Raw genomic sequence first — 24,197 nt, 5'->3', positions numbered from 1 at the left:
TTTGGGGATTTTTTTGGGATTTTTTGGGATTTTTTGGGGATTTTTGGGGGGATTTTTTGTGGGATTTTTTTGGGATTTTTGTGGGTTTTTTTGGGTTTTTTTTTGGTTTTTTGTGGGTTTTTTTGGGGTTTTTTGGGGGGATTTTTTGTGGGTTTTTTTGGGGATTTTTTTTGATTTTTGGGGGGATTTTTTGTGGGTTTTTTTGGTGTTTTTTTGGGGTTTTTTGGGAATTTTTTGGGAATTTTTTTGGACTTTTTTTTAATTTTTGGGGGGATTTTTTGGGGATTTTTTTGGGATTTTTTGGGGATTTTTTTGTGGGATTTTTTTTGGGATTTTTTTGGGGATTTTTTTTGGAAATTCTTTTTATTTTTGGGGTTTTTTTATGGGGATTTTTGGGGGGAATTTTTGGAGAATTTTTTGGTGTTTTGTGGGTATTTTTGGGTTTTGTTTGGGTGTTTTCTTTTGGATTTTTTTTTTTTTTTTGAGGATTTTTTTTCAATTTTTGAGGAAATATTTTTTTTTGATTTTTTTTTATTAATTTATTTGATGATTTTTTTGAGATTTTTTTTTCTTTTGGTTTTTTTTTTCTGATTTGGGATTTTTTTTATTTTATTTTTCTGGTTTTTTTGGGATTTTGGGTGGTTTCTGTCCTAAAGAATTCCCAAAATCCCTCTCGGAGCAGTACTAGAAGGAGGAGTGCCAGGACAGGTGGGAAAAATGGGGCGGTTCTGGGGGAATTTGGGGAATTTTTGGGGATTTTTGGGGATTTTTTGGGGATTTTTTGTGGGATTTTTGTGGGAATTTTTTGGGAATTTTGGGGGAATTTTTAGGAATTTTTTGGGAATTTTTTAGGAATTTTTTGGGAAACTTTTAGGGATGTTTTAGGGATTTTTGGGGAATTTTAGGGGGATTTTTGGGGAAATTTTTTTGGATTTTTTAGGAATTTTCTGGGGAATTTTTGGGGGGATTTTTTCAGGAATTTTTCAGGAATTTTTGGGGAATTTTTGGGGATTTTTTTAGGGAATTTTTAGGAATTTTTAGGGAATTTTTAGGGAATTTTTAGGGAATTTTTTTGGAGTTTTTGGGGGAATGTTTTGGGGATTTTTGGGGATTTTTTGGGGTGTTTTGGGGATATTTTTGGTATATTTTTGGGAATTTTTTGGGAATTTTTTGGGATTTTTGGGGGGTTTTTTTTGGGATTTTTTTTGGATTTTTGGGGGGATTTTTTGGGGATTTTTTGGAATTTTTTGGGATTTTTTGTGGGATTTTTTTGGGGATTTTTGTGGGATTTTTTGGGGTTTTTTTTTGAGTTTTTTGAGGTATTTTTTGGGAATTTTTTGTGGATTTTTGGGGGATTTTTTTGGAGTTTTTTAGGAATTTTTGGGGGATTTTTTGGGGATTTTTTGGGGATTTTTTTGGAATTTTTTTGGGATTTTTTTGGGGATTTTTTGTGATTTTTATTGTATTTTTTTTGGGATTTTTTTGGGGATTTTTTGGGGATTTTTTTTGGATTTTGTGGGATTTTTTGGGGATTTTTTGGCGTTTTTTTGAGATTTTTTTTGGATTTTTTTGTAGGATTTTTGTGGGATTTTTTGGGGATTTTTTTGGATTTTTGGGGGGATTTTTTGTGGGATTTTTGTGGGATTTTTTTGGAATTTTTGTGGGATTTTTTGGGGATTTTTTTTGAATTTTTTTGGGATTTTTTGTGGGATTTTTTTTGGGATTTTTTGGGGATTTTTTTGTGGGATTTTTGTGGGATTTTTTGGGGATTTTTTTGGATTTTTGGGGGGATTTTTTGTGGGATTTTTTTGGGATTTAGTTTTTTATTTTGGGGGATTTTTTGGGATTTTTTTTGGGGGGGGGGATTGTTTTATTTTTTGGTTTTTTTGGGTTTTTTGGGATTTTTTTTTTTCTATTTTTGGGTGTTTTTTTTCAACTTTTTGGGGGGATTTTTCTTCTCTTTTTGCCGGATTTTGGGTGGTTTTTGAGAATTTTTTGGGGGGATGTTTTTGGGGATTTTTTGGGATTTTTTTTCCTATTTTTTAGAGATTATTTTGGAATTTTGGGGGTTTTTTTTGGGCAATTTTTGGTATTTTTTTGGGTTTTTTTTTTTTTGAGGATTTCTTTTTTCTATTTTTGGGGGGATTTTGGGGGATTTTTTTCAAAATTTTTTTTCACTTTTTTTGGGATTCTTTGCACCTAAAAATTCCCAAAATTCTCCCTGTAGTGGCACCAGAACGAGGAGTACCAGAACAGGTTTTTGGGAATTTTTTGGGAATTTTTTGGAATTTTTTGGAATTTTTTTGGGACATTTTTGCTGATTTTTGAGGGAATTTTTTGGGGTTTTTTTTTTGTTTTTTTCAGATTTTTGGGATTTTTCCCAAAAATTCCCCAAATTCCTCCTGGAGCGGCACCGGAAGTTGCAGGGTCAGGACAGGCAAAGGCTGGGAATGATTTCAGTGGAATTGGGGAGGTTTTTTGGGAATTCTGGGTGGATTTTTGGAATTCTGGCATTTTTTTGGGAATTCTGAGCATTTTTTTGGGAATTCTCGATTTTTTTTTGGAAATTCTGAGCATTTTTTTGGGAATTCTGGATGGTTTTTTTGGGAATTCCAGATTTAGGAATTCTGGGTGGTTTTTTTTTGGAATTCTGGGGTTTTTTTGGGAATTCTGGGTTTTTTTTGGGAATTCCGGGTGGTTTTTGGGAATTCCAGGTGGTTTTTGGGAATTCCAGGTGGTTTTAGGAATTTTGGCGTTTTTGGGGGAATTCTGGAAATTTTTTGGGAATTCTGGATGTTTTTTTGGGAATTCTGGAGTTTTTTTTGGGGAATTTGGGGTGTTTTTAGGAATTCTGTGTGGTTTTTTGGGAATTCTGGAATTTTTGTTTTGAATTCTGGAATTTTTTTGGGAATCCTGGGTAGGTTTTTGGGAATTACAGATTATTTTTGGGGAATTCTGGGTTTCCCTCAGTGAGATTCTGACAGGAACTCAGGATGGATTTTTTTTGGGAATTCTGGATGTTTTTTTGGGAATTCCCAGACTTTGGAAGAATTTTGGGATGGTTTCATTCCCGGTGGAATTTCCCGAATTCCCCTCTCTTTTCCCAAATTTCCCACTCTTCTTTCCCACTTCCTTCCCAAATTTTCCCACCTTTCCCCAAAATTTCCTGCTCTCCTTTCCCAAATTTCTACCAATTTTTCCAGCCCATTTTCCCACATTTTTCCCAAATTTCCTGTGCTTATTTTCCCAATTCTTTCCCCAGTTTTTTCCCAAATTTTCCCCAATTTTTTCCAATTTTTTCCCAAGTTTTTCCCAAAATTTTTCTCAAATTTCCTGCTCTCTTCCCCCAATTTTTTCTCAATTTTTTCCCAAAATTTTCTCAATTTTTTCCCCATTTTTCCCCATTTTTTCCAAATTTCCCCCAAAATTTTCTCCATTTTTTCCAAAATTTTCCCCAATTTTTTCCCAATTTTTTCTTCCTCAATTTTTCCCCAAATTTTCCCAATTTTTTCCCAAATTTTCCACCATTTTTTTTTTCCCATTTTTTTCCAAAATTTTCCCCAAATTCTTTTCAAATTTCCTGCTCTCTTCCCCCAGATTTTCCCCAACTTTTTCCCAAATTTTCCCCAATTTTTCCCCAATTTTTTCCCAATTTTTTTTCTCAAATTTATTTCTCAATTTTCCCCAATTTTTTCCCAATTTTCCCCAATTTTTTCCCCAAATTTTTTCCATTTATTTCTCAAAATTTCCCCAATTTTACCCCAGTTTTTCCCCAAATCTTTCCCAAATCTTTCCCATTTATTTCCCAAACTTTTCCCCCAAATTCCTCCCAATTTTTCCCAAATTTTCCCCAATTTTTCCCAAATTTCCCCCAAAATTTTTCCCATGTTTTTCTGAAATCATCCCAAATTTTTCCCCAATTTTTTCCCAAATTTCCCCAAGTTTTTCCCATTTATTTCCCATTTATTTCCCAATTTTTCCCCAATTTTTTCCCTATTTTCCCTCAATTTTCCCCAAATTTTCCCCAATTTTTTCCCAAATTTATTTCTCAAATTTATTTCTCAAATTTTTCCCAATTTTTCCCCAATTTTTTTCCAATTTTTCCCCAATTTTTCCCTAAATTTTTTCCATTTTTCTCAAAATTTCCCCAATTTTTCCCCAATTTTTCCCCAATTTTCCCGCAAATTTCTCCCAATTTCCCCCCAATTTTTCCCCAATTTTTTCCCATTGTTCCCCCAAATTTTTCCCAATTTTCCCCAAATTTTCCTCAATTTTTTTGCAATTTATTCCCAAATTTTTCCCATTTATTTCTCAAATTTTTCCCACATTTTTCCCATTTATTTCCCAATTTTTCCCCAAATTTTCCCCAAATTTCCCCCCATTTTTTCCCAAATTTTCCTCAAATTTCTCCCAATTTTTCCCCAGATTTTTCCCATTTATTTCCCATTTATTCCCCCAAATTTCCCCCAAATTTCCCCCAATTTTTCCCCAATTTTTTCCCAATTTTTTCCCCAAATTTTCCCCAAATTTTCCCCCATTTTTTCCCAAGTTTTCCTCAAATTTCTCCCAGTTTTTTCCCAAATTTTCCTCAAATTTCTCCCAATTTTTCCCCAGATTTTTCCCATTTATTTCCCATTTATTCCCCCAAATTTCCCCCAAATTTCCCCCAAATTTCCCCCAATTTTTTCCCCAATTTTTCCCCAAATTTTCCCCAAATTTTTCCCATTTTTTCCCAAATTTTCCTCAAATTTCTCCCAATTTTTTCCCAAATTTTCCTCAGATTTCTCCCAATTTTTCCCCAGATTTTCCCCATTTATTTCCCATTTATTCCCCCAAATTTCCCCCAATTTTTCCCCAATTTTTTCCCAATTTTTTCCCCAATTTTCCCCCAATTTTTCCCAAATTTTCCCCAGTTTTTTCCCAAACTTTTCCTGACATTCCGGGTGTTTTCCTGTCCCCTCAGGGTGACGCAGTGCAAGTACAAGCGCATCGGCTGCCCCTGGCAGGGCCCTTTCCACGAGCTCTCCGTGCACGAATCCGAGTGCGCCCACCCGGCCAAAACGGGCAACGAGCTGATGGAGATCCTGGATGAGATGGACCAGACCCGCCAGAAGGAGATGCAGCTCTACAACTCCATCTTCAGCCTGCTCAGCTTCGAGAAGATCGGATACACCGGTACGGAAAACGCCGGAATTCCGCGAATTCCCAAAAATTCCGGGCGATTTGGATGGTTGGGATGGGTTTTTTTGGGATTTTTTGGTGTTTTTTAATGGTTTCTCCGGGGCTTTTTGAAGGTTTTGTGGGGTTTTCTGAAGGTTCTCCAGGTTTTTCTGAAGGTTTTCCACGGTTCTCCAAAGTTTTTTTGGGATTTTCTGAAGTTTTCCAGGGTTTTCTGAAGGTTCTCCAGGTTTTCCTGAAGGTTTTTTGGGGTTTTCCAAGAATTTTGTGGGGTTTTCCAAAGGTTTTCAAGGGTTTTCTGAAGGTTCTCCAGGGTTTTCCGAAGGTTCTCCAGGGTTTTCCGAAGGTTCTCCAGGGTTTTCTGAAGGTTCTCCAGGGTTTTCCGAAGGTTCTCCAGGGTTTTCTGAAGGTTCTCCAGGGTTTTCCAAAGGTTCTCCAGGGTTGCTTGAAGGTTTTCCATGGTTTTCCAAAGGTTTTTTGGTGTTTTCCAAAGGTTTTCCAAAGGTTTTTTGGTGTTTTCCAAAGGTTTTCCAAAGGTTTTTTGGGGTTTCTGAAGGTTTCTTCAGCCTGCTCAGCTTTGAGAAGATCGGATACACCGGTACGGAAAACGCCGGAATTCCGCGAATTCCCAAAAATTCCGGGCGATTTGGATGGTTGGGATGGGTTTTTTTGGGATTTTTTGGTGTTTTTTAATGATTTCTCCGGGGCTTTTTGAAGGTTTTGTGGGGTTTTCTGAAGGTTCTCCAGGTTTTTCTGAAGGTTTTCCACGGTTCTCCAAAGTTTTTTTGGGATTTTCTGAAGTTTTCCAGGGTTTTCTGAAGGTTCTCCAGGTTTTCCTGAAGGTTTTTTGGGGTTTTCCAAGAATTTTGTGGGGCTTTCCAAAGGTTTTCCAGGGTTTTGTGAAGGTTCTCCAGGGTTTTCCGAAGGTTCTCCAGGGTTTTCCGAAGGTTCTCCAGGGTTGTTTGAAGGTTTTCCATGGTTTTCCAAAGGTTTTTTGGGGTTTTCCAAAGGTTTTTTGGTGTTTTCCAAAGGTTTTCCAAAGGTTTTCTGGGGTTTCTGAAGGTTTCTTCAGCCTGCTCAGCTTCGAGAAGATCGGATACACCGGTACGGAAAACGCCGGAATTCCGCGAATTCCCAAAAATTCCGGGCGATTTGGATGGTTGGGATGGGTTTTTTTGGGATTTTTTGGTGTTTTTTAATGGTTTCTCCGGGACTTTTTGAAGGTTTTGTGGGGTTTTCTGAAGGTTCTCCAGGTTTTTCTGAAGGTTTTCCACGGTTCTCCAAAGTTTTTTTGGGATTTTCTGAAGTTTTCCAGGGTTTTCTGAAGGTTCTCCAGGTTTTCCTGAAGGTTTTTTGGGGTTTTCCAAGAATTTTGTGGGGTTTTCCAAAGGTTTTCAAGGGTTTTCTGAAGGTTCTCCAGGGTTTTCTGAAGGTTCTCCAGGGTTGTTTGAAGGTTTTCCATGGTTTTCCAAAGGTTTTTTGGGGTTTTCCAAAGGTTTTCCAAAGGTTTTTTGGTGTTTTCCAAAGGTTTTCCAAAGGTTTTTTGGGGTTTCTGAAGGTTTCTTCAGCCTGCTCAGCTTGGAGAAGATCGGATACACCGGTACAGAAAACACCGGAATTCCAGGAATTCCCAAAAATTCTGGGAGTTTCCAAAAATTCCGGGAGATTTTGGTGGTGGGGATGGGGTTTTTTTTTGGATTTTTTTGGTGTTTTCCGAAGGTTTTTTTGGGTTTTCTGAAGGTTTTCCAAAGGTTTCCAAGGTTTTCCAAAGGTTCTTCAGGGTTTTCCAGGGTTTTCCAGAGGTTTTTTGGGGTTTTCCAAGGGTTTTCCCAAGTTTTCCAAGGTTTTCTGGAGTTTTTTTAGGATTTTTCCAGGGTTTTTTAAAAGTTTTCTGGGGTTTCTGAAGGTTTTTTCAGCCTGCTCAGCTTGGAGAAGATCGGATACACCGGGACAGAAAACACCGGAATTCCGGGAATTTCCTGGGAATTCCACAAAATTCTGGGAGATTTTGACGGTTGGGATGGGATTTTTGGGATTTTTTGGCGTTTTTTAAAGGTTTCTCCGGGATTTTTTGAAGGTTTTGTGGGGTTTTTTGAAGGTTCTCTGGGGTTTTCCAATGGTTTTCCAAAGGTTTTTCCAGGGTTTTCCCGGGGTTTTCTGGGGTTTCTGAAGGTTTTCTGAAGGTTTTTTGGGTTTTCCAAGAGTTTTCCTAAGTTTTCCGAGGTTTTCTGGAGTTTTTTTAGGATTTTCTGGCGTTTTCCAAGGTCTTCCAGGATTTTCCAAAGGTTTTCCAGGGTTTTCTGGAGTTTTTTTAGGATTTTCTGGGGTTTTCCGAAGGTTTTTTTGGGTTTTCCAAAGTTTTCCAGAGGTTTCTGAAAGTTTTCTGGGTTTTCTGAAGGTTTTCCAGGGTTTTCTGAAGGTTCTCCGGGGTTTTCCAAAGTTTTCCAAAGATTTTTCCAGAGTTTTCCGAAGTTTTTTGGGGTTTTCTGAAGTTTCTCCAGAGTTTTCCAGGGTTTTCTGAAAGTTTTTTAGGGTTTTCCAAAGGTTTTCCAGGATTTTCTGAAGGTTTCCTAAAAGTTTTCCAAGGTTTTCTAGGGTTTTCCAAAAGCTTTTTTGGGTTTTCTGAAGGTTTTCCAGGCTTTTCCAGGGTTTTCTAAAGGTTTTCCAGGATTTTCTGAAGGTTTTTTGGGGTTTTCCAAGAATTCTGTGGGGTTTTCCAAAGGTTTTCCAGGGTTTTCCAGAGGTTTTCCAGGGTTTTCTGAAGGCTTTGTGGGGTTTTCCTTGGATTTTTTTGGGTTTTCCCAAAGTTTTTCCAGCCTGCTCAGCTTTGAGAAAATCAATTGGATACAGAAAATCCTGGAATTCTGGGAATTCCGGGAATTCCCGTCCCCCAGCATCGATCCCGACCGGGATTTTGGGATTTCCTGGGGCTCTCCTGTCGGAATTCCCGATTTTCCCAAGGTTTTCCCGAGGTTTTCCGGAGGTTTTTCTGCACTGGTGGGAAGACAAAATCCAGGATTTCTCATGGAATTCTGGAAGGAATCCCAGGATTTAGGATGGGATGAGAGAAGGGAATTTGGGACAGGGAAATTTTGGGAATTTCATCGGATAACGAAGAAAACAAAGGGAATTCTGTGAGAATTCCGGGAATTCTTCAGGATAACGGTGAATCCTTTTAGGATCTGCTGAGAATTCCACAAATTTTTCAGGATAACGATGAATCCTGTTGGGATTTGCTCAGAATTCCGGGAATTTTCTCGGATACAGCTGCTAATTCCAAGAATTCTGTGGGATAACAGCGAATCCAGCCAGGATCCGCCGATAATTCCCAAATTTTTATCGGATAACGGCAAATCCCATTGAGATCCGACGATAATTCCAAGATTTTTCTCAGATAAGGCTCTGGGATGGACTGGGAGCAACTGGGATGGACTGGGAATGGACTGGGATGGACTGGGAATGACTGGGATGGACTGGGATGGACTGGGAGTGACTGGGATGGACTGGGAATGGACTGGGATGGACTGGGAGTGACTGGGATGGGACTGGGATGGACTGGGAGTGACTGGGAGTGACTGGGAGTGACTGGGATGGACTGGGAATGACTGGGATGGACTGGGATGGACTGGGATGGACTGGGAGTGACTGGGATGGACTGGGAATGACTGGGATGGACTGGGATGGACTGGGATGGGACTGGGATGGGACTGGGAGTGACTGGGATGGGACTGGGAGTGACTGGGATGGGACTGGGAATGACTGGGATGGACTGGGATGGACTGGGATGGGACTGGGAGTGACCGGGATGGACTGGGATGGACTGGGATGGACTGGGAGTGACTGGGATGGGACTGGGATGGGACTGGGAGTGACTGGGATGGGACTGGGAGTGACTGGGATGGGACTGGGAATGACTGGGATGGACTGGGATGGACTGGGATGGGACTGGGAGTGACCGGGATGGACTGGGATGGACTGGGAGGGACTGGGAGTGACTGGGATGGACTGGGATGGGACTGGAATCCCGGCTTTGGAGCATCCCAGTGATTCCAGTTTTGGATCCAGTGATAATTCCAGGAATTTTGTCAGATAACGATGACTCCAATTAGGATCTGCTAATTATTCCAAGAATTTTGTCAGATAATGGAAAATCCCGTTAGGATCCGCTGAAAATTCCCAGCTTTTTCTCAGATAACGGCAAATTTCCCTTAGAATCCACTGGAAATTCCCAGTTTTTTCTCGGATAACGGCAAATTTCCCTTAGAATCCACTGAAAATTCCCAGATTTTTCTCGGATAACGGCGAATTTCCCTTAGAATCCACTGAAAATTCCCAGTTTTTTCTCAGATAACGGCAAATTTCCCTTAGAATCCACTGAAAATTCCCAGTTTTTTCTCAGATAACGGCGAATTTCCGTAGAATCCACTGAAAATTCCCAGTTTTTTCTCGGATAACGGCGAATTTCCGTAGAATCCACTGAAAATTCCCAGTTTTTTCTCGGATAACGGCGAATTTCCCTTAGAATCCACTGAAAATTCCCAGTTTTTTCTCGGATAACGGCGAATTTCCGTAGAATCCACTGAAAATTCCCAGTTTTTTCTCGGATAACGGCGAATTTCCCTTAGAATCCACTGAAAATTCCCAGTTTTTTCTCGGATAACGGCGAATTTCCCTTAGAATCCACTGAAAATTCCCAGTTTTTTCTCGGATAACGGCGAATTTCCCTTAGAATCCACTGAAAATTCCCAGTTTTTTCTCGGATAACGGCGAATTTCCCTTAGAATCCACTGAAAATTCCCAGTTTTTTCTCGGATAACGGCGAATTTCCGTAGGATCCAGCGCTAATTCCGGGAATTTCCGTTTCTCCCAGAGGTCCAGTTCCGCCCGTACCGCACCGACGACTTCATCACGCGCCGGTGCCCCGAGCCCAACCTGCCCTGGGGGGACTGGGATGGACTGGGATGGACTGGGATGGACTGGGAGTGACTGGGATGGACTGGGATGGACTGGGATGGACTGGGAGTGACTGGGATGGACTGGGATGGACTGGGAGGGACTGGGAGGGACTGGGAGTGACTGGGATGGACTGGGATGAGCTGGGAGTGACTGGGATGGACTGGGAGTGACTGGGATGGGACTGGGATGGACTGGGATGAACTGGGAGTGACTGGGATGGACTGGGATGGACTGGGATGGACTGGGAGGGACTGGGATGGACTGGGAGTGACTGGGAGTGACTGGGAGTGACTGGGATGGGACTGGAATCCCGGCTTTGGAGCATCCCAGTGATTCCAGTTTTGGATCCAGTGATAATTCCAGGAATTTTGTCAGATAACGATGATTCCAATTAGGATCTGCTAATTATTCCAAGAATTTTGTCAGATAATGGAAAATCCCGTTAGGATCCGCTGAAAATTCCCAGCTTTTTCTCAGATAACGGCAAATTTCCCTTAGAATCCACTGAAAATTCCCAGTTTTTTCTCAGATAACGGCAAATTTCCCTTAGAATCCACTGAAAATTCCCAGTTTTTTCTCGGATAACGGCGAATTTCCCTTAGAATCCACTGAAAATTCCCAGTTTTTTCTCAGATAACGGCAAATTTCCCTTAGAATCCACTGAAAATTCCCAGTTTTTTCTCAGATAACGGCAAATTTCCCTTAGAATCCACTGAAAATTCCCAGATTTTTCTCGGATAACGGCGAATTTCCCTTAGAATCCACTGAAAATTCCCAGTTTTTTCTCGGATAACGGCGAATTTCCCTTAGAATCCACTGAAAATTCCCAGTTTTTTCTCGGATAACGGCGAATTTCCGTAGGATCCAGCGCTAATTCCGGGAATTCCGTTTCTCCCAGAGGTCCAGTTCCGCCCGTACCGCACCGACGACTTCATCACGCGCCGGTGCCCCGAGCCCAACCTGCCCTGGGGGGACTGGGATGGACTGGGATGGACTGGGATGGACTGGGAGTGACTGGGATGGACTGGGATGGACTGGGATGGACTGGGAGTGACTGGGATGGACTGGGATGGACTGGGAGGGACTGGGAGGGACTGGGAGTGACTGGGATGGACTGGGATGAGCTGGGAGTGACTGGGATGGACTGGGAGTGACTGGGATGGGACTGGGATGGACTGGGATGAACTGGGAGTGACTGGGATGGACTGGGATGGACTGGGATGGACTGGGAGGGACTGGGATGGACTGGGAGTGACTGGGAGTGACTGGGAGTGACTGGGATGGGACTGGAATCCCGGCTTTGGAGCATCCCAGTGATTCCAGTTTTGGATCCAGTGATAATTCCAGGAATTTTGTCAGATAACGATGATTCCAATTAGGATCTGCTAATTATTCCAAGAATTTTGTCAGATAATGGAAAATCCCGTTAGGATCCGCTGAAAATTCCCAGCTTTTTCTCAGATAACGGCAAATTTCCCTTAGAATCCACTGAAAATTCCCAGTTTTTTCTCAGATAACGGCAAATTTCCCTTAGAATCCACTGAAAATTCCCAGTTTTTTCTCGGATAACGGCGAATTTCCCTTAGAATCCACTGAAAATTCCCAGTTTTTTCTCGGATAACGGCAAATTTCCCTTAGAATCCACTGAAAATTCCCAGTTTTTTCTCGGATAATGGCGAATTTCCCTTAGAATCCACTGAAAATTCCCAGTTTTTTCTCGGATAACGGCGAATTTCCCTTAGAATCCACTGAAAATTCCCAGATTTTTCTCAGATAACGGCAAATTTCCCTTAGAATCCACTGAAAATTCCCAGTTTTTTCTCGGATAACGGCGAATTTCCCTTAGAATCCACTGAAAATTCCCAGTTTTTTCTCGGATAACGGCGAATTTCCCTTAGAATCCACTGAAAATTCCCAGTTTTTTCTCGGATAACGGCGAATTTCCGTAGGATCCAGCGCTAATTCCGGGAATTCCGTTTCTCCCAGAGGTCCAGTTCCGCCCGTACCGCACCGACGACTTCATCACGCGCCGGTGCCCCGAGCCCAACCTGCCCTGGGGGCTCTGGGATGGACTGGGATGGACTGGGATGGACTGGGATGGACTGGGATGGACTGGGATGGACTGGGAGTGACTGGGAGTGACTGGGATGGACTGGGAGTGATTGGGATGGACTGAGATGGACTGGGAGTGACTGGGATGGACTGGGATGAGCTGGGAGTGACTGGGATGGACTGGGATGGGACTGGGATGGGACTGGGATGAACTGGGAGTGACTGGGATGGACTGGGATGAACTGGGAGTGACTGGGATGGACTGGGAGTGACTGGGATGGACTGGGATGGGACTGGAATCCCGGCTTTGGAGCATCCCAGTGATTCCAGTTTTGGATCCAGTGATAATTCCAGGAATTTTGTCAGATAACGATGACTCCAATTAGGATCTGCTAATTATTCCAAAAATTTTGTCAGATAATGGAAAATCCCGTTAGGATCCGCTGAAAATTCCCAGCTTTTTCTCAGATAACGGCAAATTTCCCTTAGAATCCACTGGAAATTCCCAGTTTTTTCTCGGATAACGGCGAATTTCCCTTAGAATCCACTGAAAATTCCCAGTTTTTTCTCGGATAACGGCGAATTTCCCTTAGAATCCACTGAAAATTCCCAGTTTTTTCTCGGATAACGGCGAATTTCCGTAGGATCCAGCGCTAATTCCGGGAATTCCGTTTCTCCCAGAGGTCCAGTTCCGCCCGTACCGCACCGACGACTTCATCACGCGCCTGTACTACGAGACTCCGCGCCTCACCGTCCTCAACCAGACGTGGGTGCTGAAAGCTCGCGTCAACGACTCCGAGCGCAACCCCAACCTCTCCTGCAAGCGCACGCTGAGCTTCCAGCTGATCCTCAAGAGCAAGGTGAATTCCCCCATGGAATGTTCCTTCCTCCTCCTCGAGGGGCCCTACGACGACGTCAAGATCAAGCCGGTGATTTATCACTTCGTCTTCAGCAACGAGAGCAACGAGACCGATTACATGGCGCTGCCCATCGTCGATTCGGTGGAGTGCAACAAACTGCTGGCGGCCAAGAACATCAACCTGCGCCTTTTTATATTCCAGATCCAAAAATAATAAAGGAAATGACTTTTTATGGGGGGTTTATAAATGTTTATGGGGGGGTTTTGGGGTTTTTGGGGTTTTTTTGGGGGTTTTTTTTGGGGTTTTTTTGGGTTTTTTTGGGTTTTTTTAGGGTTATTTGTGGGGTATTTTAGGTTTTTTTCCGGGGTTTTTTGGGGTTTTTATTTGGGTTTTTAATTGGGGTTTTTTCGGTTTTTTTTTTTTGAGGTTTTTTTAGGTTTTTTTTGTATTTTTTTGGTATTTTTGGGGGTTTTTTTGGGCTTTTTTTTTTGTTGTTTTTTTGGGTTTTTTTTTGTATTTTTTTGGTATTTTGGGGTTTTTTTTTGGGCTTTTTTTTGTTGTTTTTTTGTGTTTTGGGTTTTTTTTTTTTTGGGGTTTTGTTTTAGGATTTTTTTGTTTTTTTTTTTATTTTTACGTTTTTTTGGGTTTTTTTTGGGGGGTTGGTTTTTTTTTTGGTTTTATTTTTTTTTAGGTTTTTTTTGGGTTTAGTTTTGTTGGTTTTTTGGTTTTTTTTTGTGGTGTTCTTAGTTTTTGTTTTGATTTTTGTTTTTGGGGTTTTTGTTTGTTTTATTTATATTTTTGGATTTTTTTTCTTCTTTGGTTTTTTTTTAGTTTTTTGGGGTTTTTGTTTTTGGCTTTTTTTTGTTTGTTTTTGGGGTTTATTTTTTGCTGTTTTTGGTTTTTTGGGGTTGTGTTTTTTTGTTTTTTTTTAGTTTTTTGGGGTTTTTTGTTTTGGGTTTTTTTTTTTTTTGTTTTTTGGGTTTATTTTTTTGGTGTTTTTGTTTTTTTTGTTTTTTTTTTTTTTTAGTTTTTTTTTGGGGTTTTTTGTTTTGGCTTTTTTTTGTTTGTTTTTGGGGTTTATTTTTTGCTGTTTTTGGTTTTTTGGGGTTGTTTTTTTTTGTTTTTTTTTAGTTTTTTGGGGTTTTTTGTTTTGGCTTTTTTTTTGTTTGTTTTTTGGGGTTTATTTTTTGGTGTTTTTGTTTTTTTGGGGTTGTTTTTTGGTGTTTTTTAGTTTTTTTTGGGTTTTTTGTTTTGGCTTTTTTTTGTTTGTTTTTTGGGGTTTATTTTTTTGGTGTTTTTGTTTTTTTGGGTTGTTTTTTTTTGTTTTTTTTTTTTAGTTTTTTGGGTTTTTTTGTTTTGGCTTTTTTTTTTGTTTGTTTTTGGGGTTTATTTTTTGGTGTTTCTGGGGTTGTTTTTTTGGTTTTTTTAGTTTTTTGGGGTTTTTTGTTTTGGCTTTTTTTTTGTTTGTTTTTTGGGGTTTATTTTTTGGTGTTTTTGTTTTTTTGGGGTTGTTTTTTGGTGTTTTTTAGTTTTCTTTTTTGGTTTGGTTTTGTTTTTTTGAGTTCTTTATTGTTTTTTTTTCTTTTTTGGTGTTTATTGTTTTTTGGGGTTTTTTTGGGTTTTTTTTGTTGTTTTTTTCTGGGATTGGGCAGGGGGAGAAGAGGGAAGGAGGAATTTTAGCAGAAAGAAGAAAAGAAGAGGTCGGAAATCAGTGGAAGTCGGTGAGGGGATGGGTGGGGACGGGAACGGTGTAAAAAGGGCAGGAAGCGACAAAAATTCTGTTTGGGAGCGTCAAGAAGTGGTGGGAATCCATCAAAAAAAGTTTGGAAGTGACAAAAATCGACTTGAAGCCATCAAAAATGGGTTGAAAGTGACAAAATTTGGCTTAAAAATTATCAAAAATGGCTCAAAAGTCAGAAAAAACGGTGGGAGACCGATGGAATTGGCTTCAAACTATAAAGAAACGGTTTGAAAGTGACAAAATTTGGCTTGAAATCGTCAGAAATGGCTCAGAAGTGGCAAAAAGTGGTGGGAATCCATCAAAAGAGGTCTGAAAGTGGCAAAAATTGACTTGAAACCATCAAAAACGGTTTGAAAGCTACAAAATTTGGCTTGGAAGCATCGAAAATGGGTTGAAAAACATCAAAAATGGCTCAAAAGTGATAAAAAATGGTGGGAAATGAATGGAATTGGCTTGGAACCATCAAAAAATTGTTTGGAAATGACAAAAGTGGTTTGAAAGTGAGAAAATTGGCTTGAAACCATTGAAAATGGGTTGAAAATCATCAAAAATGGCTCAAAAGTGATAAAAAATGGTGGGAAATGAATGGAATTGACTTGAAACCGTAAAGAAATGGTTTGGAAGTGACGAAAGTGGTTTGAAAGTGACAAAAATTGGCTTGAAACCGTCAAAAATGGGTTGAAAATCATCAAAAATGGCTCTAAAGTGATAAAAAATGGTGGGAAATGAATGGAATTGACTTGGAACCATCAAAAAATGGTTTGAAGGTTGGAAAATTGGGTTGAAAGTGACAAAAAGTGTCTTGAAACCGTCGAAAATGGGTTGAAAATCATCAAAAGTGGTGGGAATTCAACAGAAATGTCTTGAAACCATCAAAAACCAGCTTGAGAAGGACAAAAATGGTGGGAAAATGATGGGACTGGATTGAAACCGTCAAAAAATGGGTGAAACATCAAAAAATGGGTCCAAACTGAACAGAAATGTCTCAAATCTCCCAAAAGTTGCCCGAAAACACCGAAAAATGGTGAAAAATCAACAGAAAGGCCCAAAAAATGATCAAAAATTGGTTCAAACCCATCAAAATTGGCTTGAAGTTGGTTTGAAGCCGTCAAAAGATGGATTGAAAGTGATAAAAATGGTTTGAAATTGAAAAAAAAGGGTCTGAAAGCGGCAAAAATGGGTGAAAAACTAAGAAAAATGTTTTGAAATCAAAAAAAATTGGAAAAAGTGAAAAAAATGGGGCCAAAACCATCGAAAATGGGTTGAAGGTTGTAAAAAATGGTGGGAAAGTGACGGAAAAGTGGTGAAAGCGTCAAAATTTGGTTAAAAGTGACAAAAATGGGCTTGAAACGGGTAAAAATCAGCTTGAGAGCGTCGAAAATGGGTGAAACTCACCCATAATTGGGGTGAACGCAGAAGGGAGGCCGGGAAAAAGACACAAAAATGGTTTGAAACGATGGGAAATGGATAAAAATCCCCCCTAAAGTGGGTGAAAAGCGTCAAAATTGGCTTGAAAGGGTGAAAAATTGGTTTAAAGCCATCAAAAATTGGGGGAAAAGCAATGGAAGGGTCTTGAAATCACCAAAAAATGGTTTGAAACCACCAAAAATCAGTGAAAACCCAACAGAGAGGTCTTGAAACCACCAAAAATTGGCCTAAAACCACAAAAACTTGGTCAAAAGCCAATGGAAAAGTCTTGAAACCTCCAAAAATTGATCTGAACCCACCAAAAATGGTTTGAAACCACCAAAAATTGGCCAAAAATCCGTGGAAAATGAATGGAAGGGTCTTGAAACCATCAAGAATTGGCCTCAAACCACAAAAAATTGATCTAAACCCAATGGAAAGGTCTGGAAACCACCAAAAATTGACTTGAAACCATCAAAAATTGATTTGAAACCACCAAAAATTGGTGGAAACCCAATGGAAGGGTCTTGAACCCACCAAAAATTGATCTCAACCCCCAAAAATTGATGGAAATCATCAAAAATTGGTCAAAACTCAACGGAAAGGTCTTAAAACCACCAAAAATTGGCATAAAAACAATGGAAGGGTCTTGAAACAATCAGAAATTGATCTAAAGCCACCAAAAATGGTTTGAAAGCACCAAAAGTTGGTCAAGAACCCAGAGAAAGGTCTTGAAACCACCAAAAATCAGCCTAAAATCAGCAAAAATGGTTTGAAACCACCAAAAATTGGCTAAAAATCTGCGGAAAATGAATGGAAGGGTCTTGAAACCATCAAAAATTGACCTAAAACCATCAAAAATTGGTGGAAATCCAGTGGAAAGGTCTCGAAGCCACCAAAAAATGGCCTAAAATGACCAAAAAATGGCCTAAAATGACCAAAAATTGGTTTAAAACCAATGGGAAGGTCTTGGAACCACCAAAAATTGGTCAAAACCCAACAGAAAAGTCTTGGAACCACCAAAAATTGGCCTAAAATCAGCAAAAATTGGTTAAAAACCAATGAAAATGTCTTGAAACGATCAAGAATTGATTTAAACCCACCAAAAATGGTTTGAAGCCACCGAAAATTGGTCAAGAACCAAGAGAAAGGTCTTGAAACCACCAAAAATTGGCCTAAAATGACCAAAAATTGGCCAAAAGCCAATGGAAAAGTCCTGGAACCACCAAAAATTGATCTGAAGCCACCAAAAATTGGTTTGAAATCACCAAAAATTGATCAAAACCCAACGGAAAAGTCTCAAAACCACCAAAAATCGCTTCCAAATCATCAAAATCGGCCTAAACCCACCAAAAATCGATGGAAAACCAACAGAAAGGTCTCAAAAACACCAAAAATTGATCTGAAGCCACCAAAAATTGGTGTGAAATCACCAAAAATTGGCCTAAAATGACCAAAAATTGGTCAAAAACCAACGGGAAGGTCTCAAAATCACCAAAAATTGGCCTAAAATGACCAAAAATTGATCAAGAACCAATGGAAGGATCTTGAAACCTCCAAAAATTGATCTAAAACCATCAAAAATTGGTTTAAAACGACCCAAAATTGATCAAAACTCAACAGAAAAGTCTCAAGACCACCAAAAAATTGCTTCAAAATCACCAAAAATTGATCAAAAGCCACCAAAAATTGGTGGAAACCGAAGTGAAAGCTCTTGAAACCATCAAAAATTGGTCTGGAACCACCAAAAATTGGTGGAAAACCAATGGAAAAGTCTTGAAACCACCAAAAATTGGATTAAAATGACCAAAATTGATCTAAACCCACCCCAAAATCGGTTTGAAAGCACAAAATTGATCTAAAACCATCAAAAATTGGTTTAAAACCATCAGAAATCGGTGGAAACCCAACTAGAAAGGTCTTAAAAGCACCAAAATTCGATGGAAAGCCAACAGAAAAATCTCAAAACTGCCAAAAATTGATCTAAACCCACCAAAAATGGTTTGAAACCACCAAAAATTGGTTCAAACCCAACGGAAAGGTCTTGAAGTCACCCAAAAATGACCTGAAATGTCCAAAAATTGGTCAAAAACCAATGGGAGGGTCTTGAAATCATCAAAAATTGGTTTGAAACCACCAAAAATTGGTAAAAAAACAATGGGAGGGTCTTGAAATCATCAAAAATTGGTTTGAAACCACCAAAAATTGGTCAAAAATCAATGGGAAGGTCTCAAAACCACCAAAAATTGCTTCAAAAACACCAAAAATTGATCAAAAGCCACCAAAAATTGGTTTGAAACCACCAAAAATTGGTAAAAAAACAATGGAAGGGTCTCAAAACCACCAAAAATTGATCAAAGGCCACCAAAAATTGGTTTGAAACCACCAAAAATTGGTCAAAAATCAACGGAGACGTCTCAAAACCACCAAAAATTGATCTGAAACCACCAAAAATGGTTTGAAACCCCCAAAATTTGGTCCAAACCCAACGGAAAAGTCTGGAAACCACCAAAAATTGGTGGAAACTCAAAGGAAAGATCTTGGAACCACCAAAAGTTGATCTGAAGACACCAAAAATTGGCCAAAGATGACCAAAAATTGGTTTAAAATTACCAAAAATTGATCTAAAACCATCAAAAATTGGTCAAAAACCAACAGAAAGGTCTCAAAACCACCAAAAATGGATCTCAAGCAACCAAAATTTGTTTGAAACCACCAAAAATTGGTCCAAACCCAACAGAAAGGTCTTGAAGCCACCAAAAAATCATCTAAAGCCACCAAAAATTGATCTAAAACCATCAAAAATTGGTTTGAAATCACCAAAAATTGATCAAAACCCAACGGAAAAGTCTCAAAACCACCAAAAATCGCTTCCAAATCATCAAAATCGGCCTAAACCCACCAAAAATCGATGGAAAACCAACGGGAAGGTCTCAAAACCACCAAAAATTGATCTAAAACCATCAAAAATTGGCCTAAAATGACCAAAAATTGGCCTAAAATGACCAGAAATTGGTCAAAAACCAATGGAAGGATCTTGAAACCTCCAAAAATTGATCTAAAACCATCAAAAATTGGCCTAAAATGACCAGAAATTGGCCTAAAATGACCAGAAATTGGTCAAAAACCAATGGAAGGATCTTGAAACGTCCAAAAATTGATCTAAAACCATCAAAAATTGGCCTAAAATGACCAGAAATTGGTCAAAAACCAATGGAAAGGTCTTGGAACCATCAAAAATTGATGTGAAGCCACCAAAAATTGGTCAAAAACCAACGGGAAGGTCTCAAAATCACCAAAAATTGGCCTAAAATGACCAAAAATTGATCAAGAACCAATGGAAGGATCTTGAAACCTCCAAGAATTGATCTAAACCCATCAAAAATTGGTTTAAAACGACCAAAAATGGGTGGAAACCCAGTGGAAACGTCTTGAAACCACCAAAAAATGGCCTAAAATGACCAAAAATCGGCCAAAAATCCACGGAAAGTTCTCAAAAACACCAAAAATTGATCAAAACGCAAGAAAAATTGGTTGGAAACCACCAAAAATTGGTGAAAAATCAATGGGGAGGTCTCAAAACCACCAAAAATTGATCAAAAATCACCAAAAATTGATCCAAAACCACCAAAAATTGATCCAAAATCACCAAAAATTGACCCAAAATCACCAAAAACGGCCCCGAAAAGTCCCGGAATTGTCAAAAAACGGCGGAAAAAGCTCGGAAAGGATGGAAAAAAATCCCCAAAATGACAAAATTTGGGGGAATTTTGGGAAGATTTGGAAAATTTGGGGGGAATTTGGGGAAAATTTCTGTGAATTTTGGGGCATTTTGGGAGGATTTTGGTGAATTTTGGGATTTTGGGGGGATTTTTTTGGGAATTTTGGGCAATTTTTAGGGAATTTTGGGGAATTTTGGGGGATTTTTGGGAATATTTGGGAGGATTTGGGGAATTTTGGGAAATTTTGGGGAATTTTTGGAGACTTTTGGGAGATTTTAGGGAAAATTTTGGGGGATTTTTGGGAATTTTGGGGGGATTTTGGGAATTTTGGAGAATTTTTGGAGATTTTTGGGAAATTTTGAGGGAATTTTGGGGGAATTTTGGGAAATTTGGAGATTTTTGGGAATATTTTTGGGAGATTTGGGGGAATTTCGGGAAATTTTGGGGAATTTTGGGAGATTTTGGGAGATTTTTTGGAAAATTTGAGGGATTTTGGGGGGAATTTTGGGATATTTGGGGTTTTTGGGGGAATTTTGGGAATATTTGGGAGGATTTTGGAAATTTTGGGGAATTTTTGGAGATTTTTGGGAGATTTTTGGGAAAATTTTGGGGGATTTGGGGGGATTTTGGTGAATTTGGGGATTTTTGGAAAATTTGGGGGCATTTTGGGGAATTTTTGGGAGGATTTTGGGGCATTTTGGGGGGATTTTGGTGAAATTTTGGGGGTTTTTGGGAAAATTTGGGCGTTTTGTGGTGGTTTGGGGCAAATTTTGAGGGTTTTGGGGTGATTCGGTGAAATTTTGGGGTTTTTGGTGAAAATTTGATATTTTTGAGGTGGGTTGGACCCAAATTTGGGGGTTTTGACCCAAATTTGAGGATTTTGGGCTGGTTTTGACCCAAATTTGGGGGTTTTGGCCAAAATTTGAGAGTTTTGGGGTGGTTTTGGTGAGAATTTGAGGTTCTCACTGGGAATACTGGGAGCACTGGGAGCACTGGGATTGGGATACTGGGAGCACTGGGATTGGGATACTGGGAGCACTGGGATTGGGATACTGGGAGCACTGGGATTGGGATACTGGGAGCACTGGGATTGGGATACTGGGAGCACTGGGATTGGGATACTGGGAGTGAAGTGGGATTTACTGGGAGTCACTGGGGGTTACTGGGATTTACTGGGAGCGAACTGGGAGTTACTGGGAGTGAACTGGGCTGAACTGGGAGCTACTGGGACTTACTGGGAGTGAACTGGGAATACTGGGAGCTCTGGGATTGGGATACTGGGAGCTCTGGGATTGGGATACTGGGAGCACTGGGATTGGGATACTGGGAGCTCTGGGATTGGGATACTGGGAGCTCTGGGATTGGGATACTGGGAGCACTGGGATTGGGATACTGGGAGCTCTGGGATTGGGATACTGGGAGCACTGGGATTGGGATACTGGGAGCACTGGGATTGGGATACTGTGGGATACTGGGAGCACTGGGAGCACTGGGAGCACTGGGATTTGGAGCACTGGGATTTAATGGGAGCACTGGGAGCACTGGGATTGGGATACTGGGAGTGAAGTAGGATTTACTGGGAGTCACTGGGGGTTACTGGGATTTACTGGGAGCGAACTGGGAGTTACTGGGAGCCGCTGGGAGCCGCCAGGGGGCGCCACCCCCTTCCCATGATGCCCCGCGGCTGCTCCGGGGCGGGCGGAGGCGCCTTTTTCCCGCCTCACCGACGGGGCGGGACTTCGCCTCTCCTGACCAATAGGAGCGGCCGCTCCCGCCTCTCCGGGCGTTGATTGGTGGAAGCAGCGGCGCTCAGCCAATCAGAACGCGAGGGGGGTGTGGTCACGGACAGCGGCGGGAATGGCGGGCGAGCTGAGCGCTGAGGCGGAGCGGGAGATCCGCCGTGAGTCGGGGCTTTAATGGCGTTTAACGCGTTTTAATCGGCGCTTCAGGGGCTTTAAGCAGGGCTGGGAGGCGGCACGGGCACCCTCAGGGCTCGAGGAGTTCCTCCCGCGTCGGAGCCTCCTCAGGCGGACCCGCGGTTCCCTCAGCCTTTCCCCTCCTCAGGCCGCCCTGGGCTCGAATCCCCTCACGGGGCTTGAAATCGTCACTTCGGGGCTTTTTAAACTCTCAAACCTCTCCCAGGGGCTCAAAACCCCTCACTGAGCTTGAAATCCTCACTTCGGGGATTTTTAAACTCTCAAACCTCTCCCAGGGGCTCAAATTCCCTCACGATTTTGCCCTCAAATCCCTCCAAGAGGGCAAAAAATCCCCCCAAAATTCCCCTTTTTTCCCCTAAAAAATCGAATTCTCCTCCCAGGGGCTCAAATCCCCTCACGATTTTGGGCTCAAATTCCTCTAAAAGGGCCCCAAAATCCCCTCAAAATTCCTTTTTTTACCCCTAAAAAATCAAATTCTCCTCCTGGAGTTCCTGAATTCTTCCAGGGGCTCAAATCCCCTCACGATTTTGGGCTCTAATACCTCCCAAAGGGCCCAAAAATCTCCCCAAAATTCCCTTTTTTCCCCTAAAAAATGAAATTCTCCTTCCCAGGGCTGAAATCCCCTCATGATTTTGGGCTCAAATCCCTCCAAAAGGGCCCAAAATCCCCTCAAGGTTCCCTTTTTTCCCCTAAAAAATCAAATTCTCATCCCAGGGACTCAAATCCCCTCATGATTTTGGGCTCAAATCCCCCCAAAAGGGCCAAAAATCCCCTCAAAATTCCCTTTTTTCCCCCTAAAAAATCAAATTCTCCTCCCAGGATTCCTGAATCCTCACAGGGACTCAAATTCCTTCACAATTTTTGGGCTCAAATCCCCTCAGAAGGGCCCAAAATCCTCTCAAAATTCCCTTTTTTCCCCCTAAAAAATCAAATTTTCCTCCTGAGGCTCCTGAATCCCCCCCAGAGGCTCCAATTCCCCTCAGGGGAATTAATTAAAATTTAAATTTTAATTAAATTTTATCTCCTCAGATGATTAAAACCTCCCGAGGGTCCCTCAAATCCTCCCAAAGGGGCTCAAAATCCCCTCAAAATTCTCATTTTTTACCTCAAAATTCTACTTTTTTTACCCCAAAAAATTATCCTTTTTTTCCCCCTCCAAATTCTTCTTTTTTCTCCCCCAATTTTTTTTTGTCCCAAAATTTTCTTTTCTCCCCCCAAATTTTTTATTTCTCTCCCAAATTCTTCTTTTTTTCCCCTCCCAAAAAATTCTTCCCCCCAAGAGTCTCCCTTTTTTCTCTCAAATTTTCCTTTTTTTCCCCAAATTCTTTTTTTATGCTCCCAAATTTTTCCTTTTTTGCCCCAAAATTCTTGTTTCTCCCCAAAATTCTCCTTTTCCCCAAAAAAAATTCCCCTTTTCTACCCTAAATTTTCCTTTTTTCTCCCCAAAATTCTCCTTTTTTTCCCCAAAAAAATCAAAATTTCCCCCCCAATTTTAATGCAAGGGGAATAAAATCCCCCAAATTTTGGGAATTCTTTGGATTCTTGGGCAATTCCCTGGATTTTTTGGGGGAATTCCCTGGATTTTTTTTTTTTTTTTTTGGTGGGAATTCCTTGGCTTCTTGCAAGAATTCCCTGGATTTTTGTGAGAATTTCTTGGATCCTTAAAGGAATTCCCTGGATTTTTGTTTCAAGTCCCTGGATTTTTTGGGGAATTTCCTGGATTTTTTGTGGGAATTCCATGAATTCTTGGAGAATTCCCTGGAATTTTGCAGGAATGCCCTGGATTTCGGTGGGAATTCCCTGAATTTTCGCAGGAATTCCCTGGATTTTTGCAGGAATTCCCTGGATTTTTGCTGGAATTCCCTGGATCCTTAAAGGAATTCCCTAATTTTTTTTGCAGGAATTCCCTGGATTTTTTGGTGGGAATTCCCTGAATTTTTTTAATGGGAATTCCCTGGATCCTTGTAGGAATTCCCTGGATCCTTAAAGGAATTCCCTCAATTTTTTAATGGGAATTCCCTGGATTTTTTATGTGAGAATTCCCTGGATTTTTTTTTTGCAGGAATTCCCCGAATTTTTGCAGGACTTCCCTGAATTTTCACAGGAATTCCCTGGATTTTCGCAGGGATTTTCGCTGAATTTTTGCCGGAATTCCCTGGATTTTTGCGGGAATTCCCTGGATTTTCCCGGCAATTCCCGGATCCTTTCCCACCAAACCCCCCTCCCATCCTTTCCCCCCAATTCCCGCCGTTTTCCCGTGGTTTTTTCCCGGGATTCCCGGTGTCTCCCCCGGGCTTTGAGGAGAGCATTCCCGGTTTTTCCCAGAGCTGCAGAAATCCAAGGA

General features: G+C 40.7%; 1 protein-coding gene across 1 annotated transcript; it reads left to right on the top strand.

Moving 5' to 3' along the window:
- Window positions 1–646: 646 nt before the first annotated feature.
- ZFTRAF1 (zinc finger TRAF-type and ring finger containing 1) lies at window positions 647–13,276 on the top strand (the record flags this gene model as incomplete). The annotated part of the gene is given in 3 exon segments (XM_088062727.1): window positions 647–708; window positions 4,964–5,175; window positions 12,868–13,276. Coding segments are annotated over 3 exon segments (666 nt in total), but the record flags the coding sequence as incomplete, so codon positions are not given.
- Between the last annotated feature and the right edge of the window lie 10,921 nt (window positions 13,277–24,197).

This window comes from Pseudopodoces humilis, chromosome 1 (genome assembly GCF_049639895.1).
Source record: "Pseudopodoces humilis isolate 2021_Gansu_Grassland_sample_001 chromosome 1, ASM4963989v1, whole genome shotgun sequence".
Taxonomy (NCBI): domain Eukaryota; kingdom Metazoa; phylum Chordata; class Aves; order Passeriformes; family Paridae; genus Pseudopodoces; species Pseudopodoces humilis.
The sequence above is the reverse complement of the archived record's forward strand: the minus strand, read 5'-3'. Positions and strand labels throughout refer to the sequence as shown.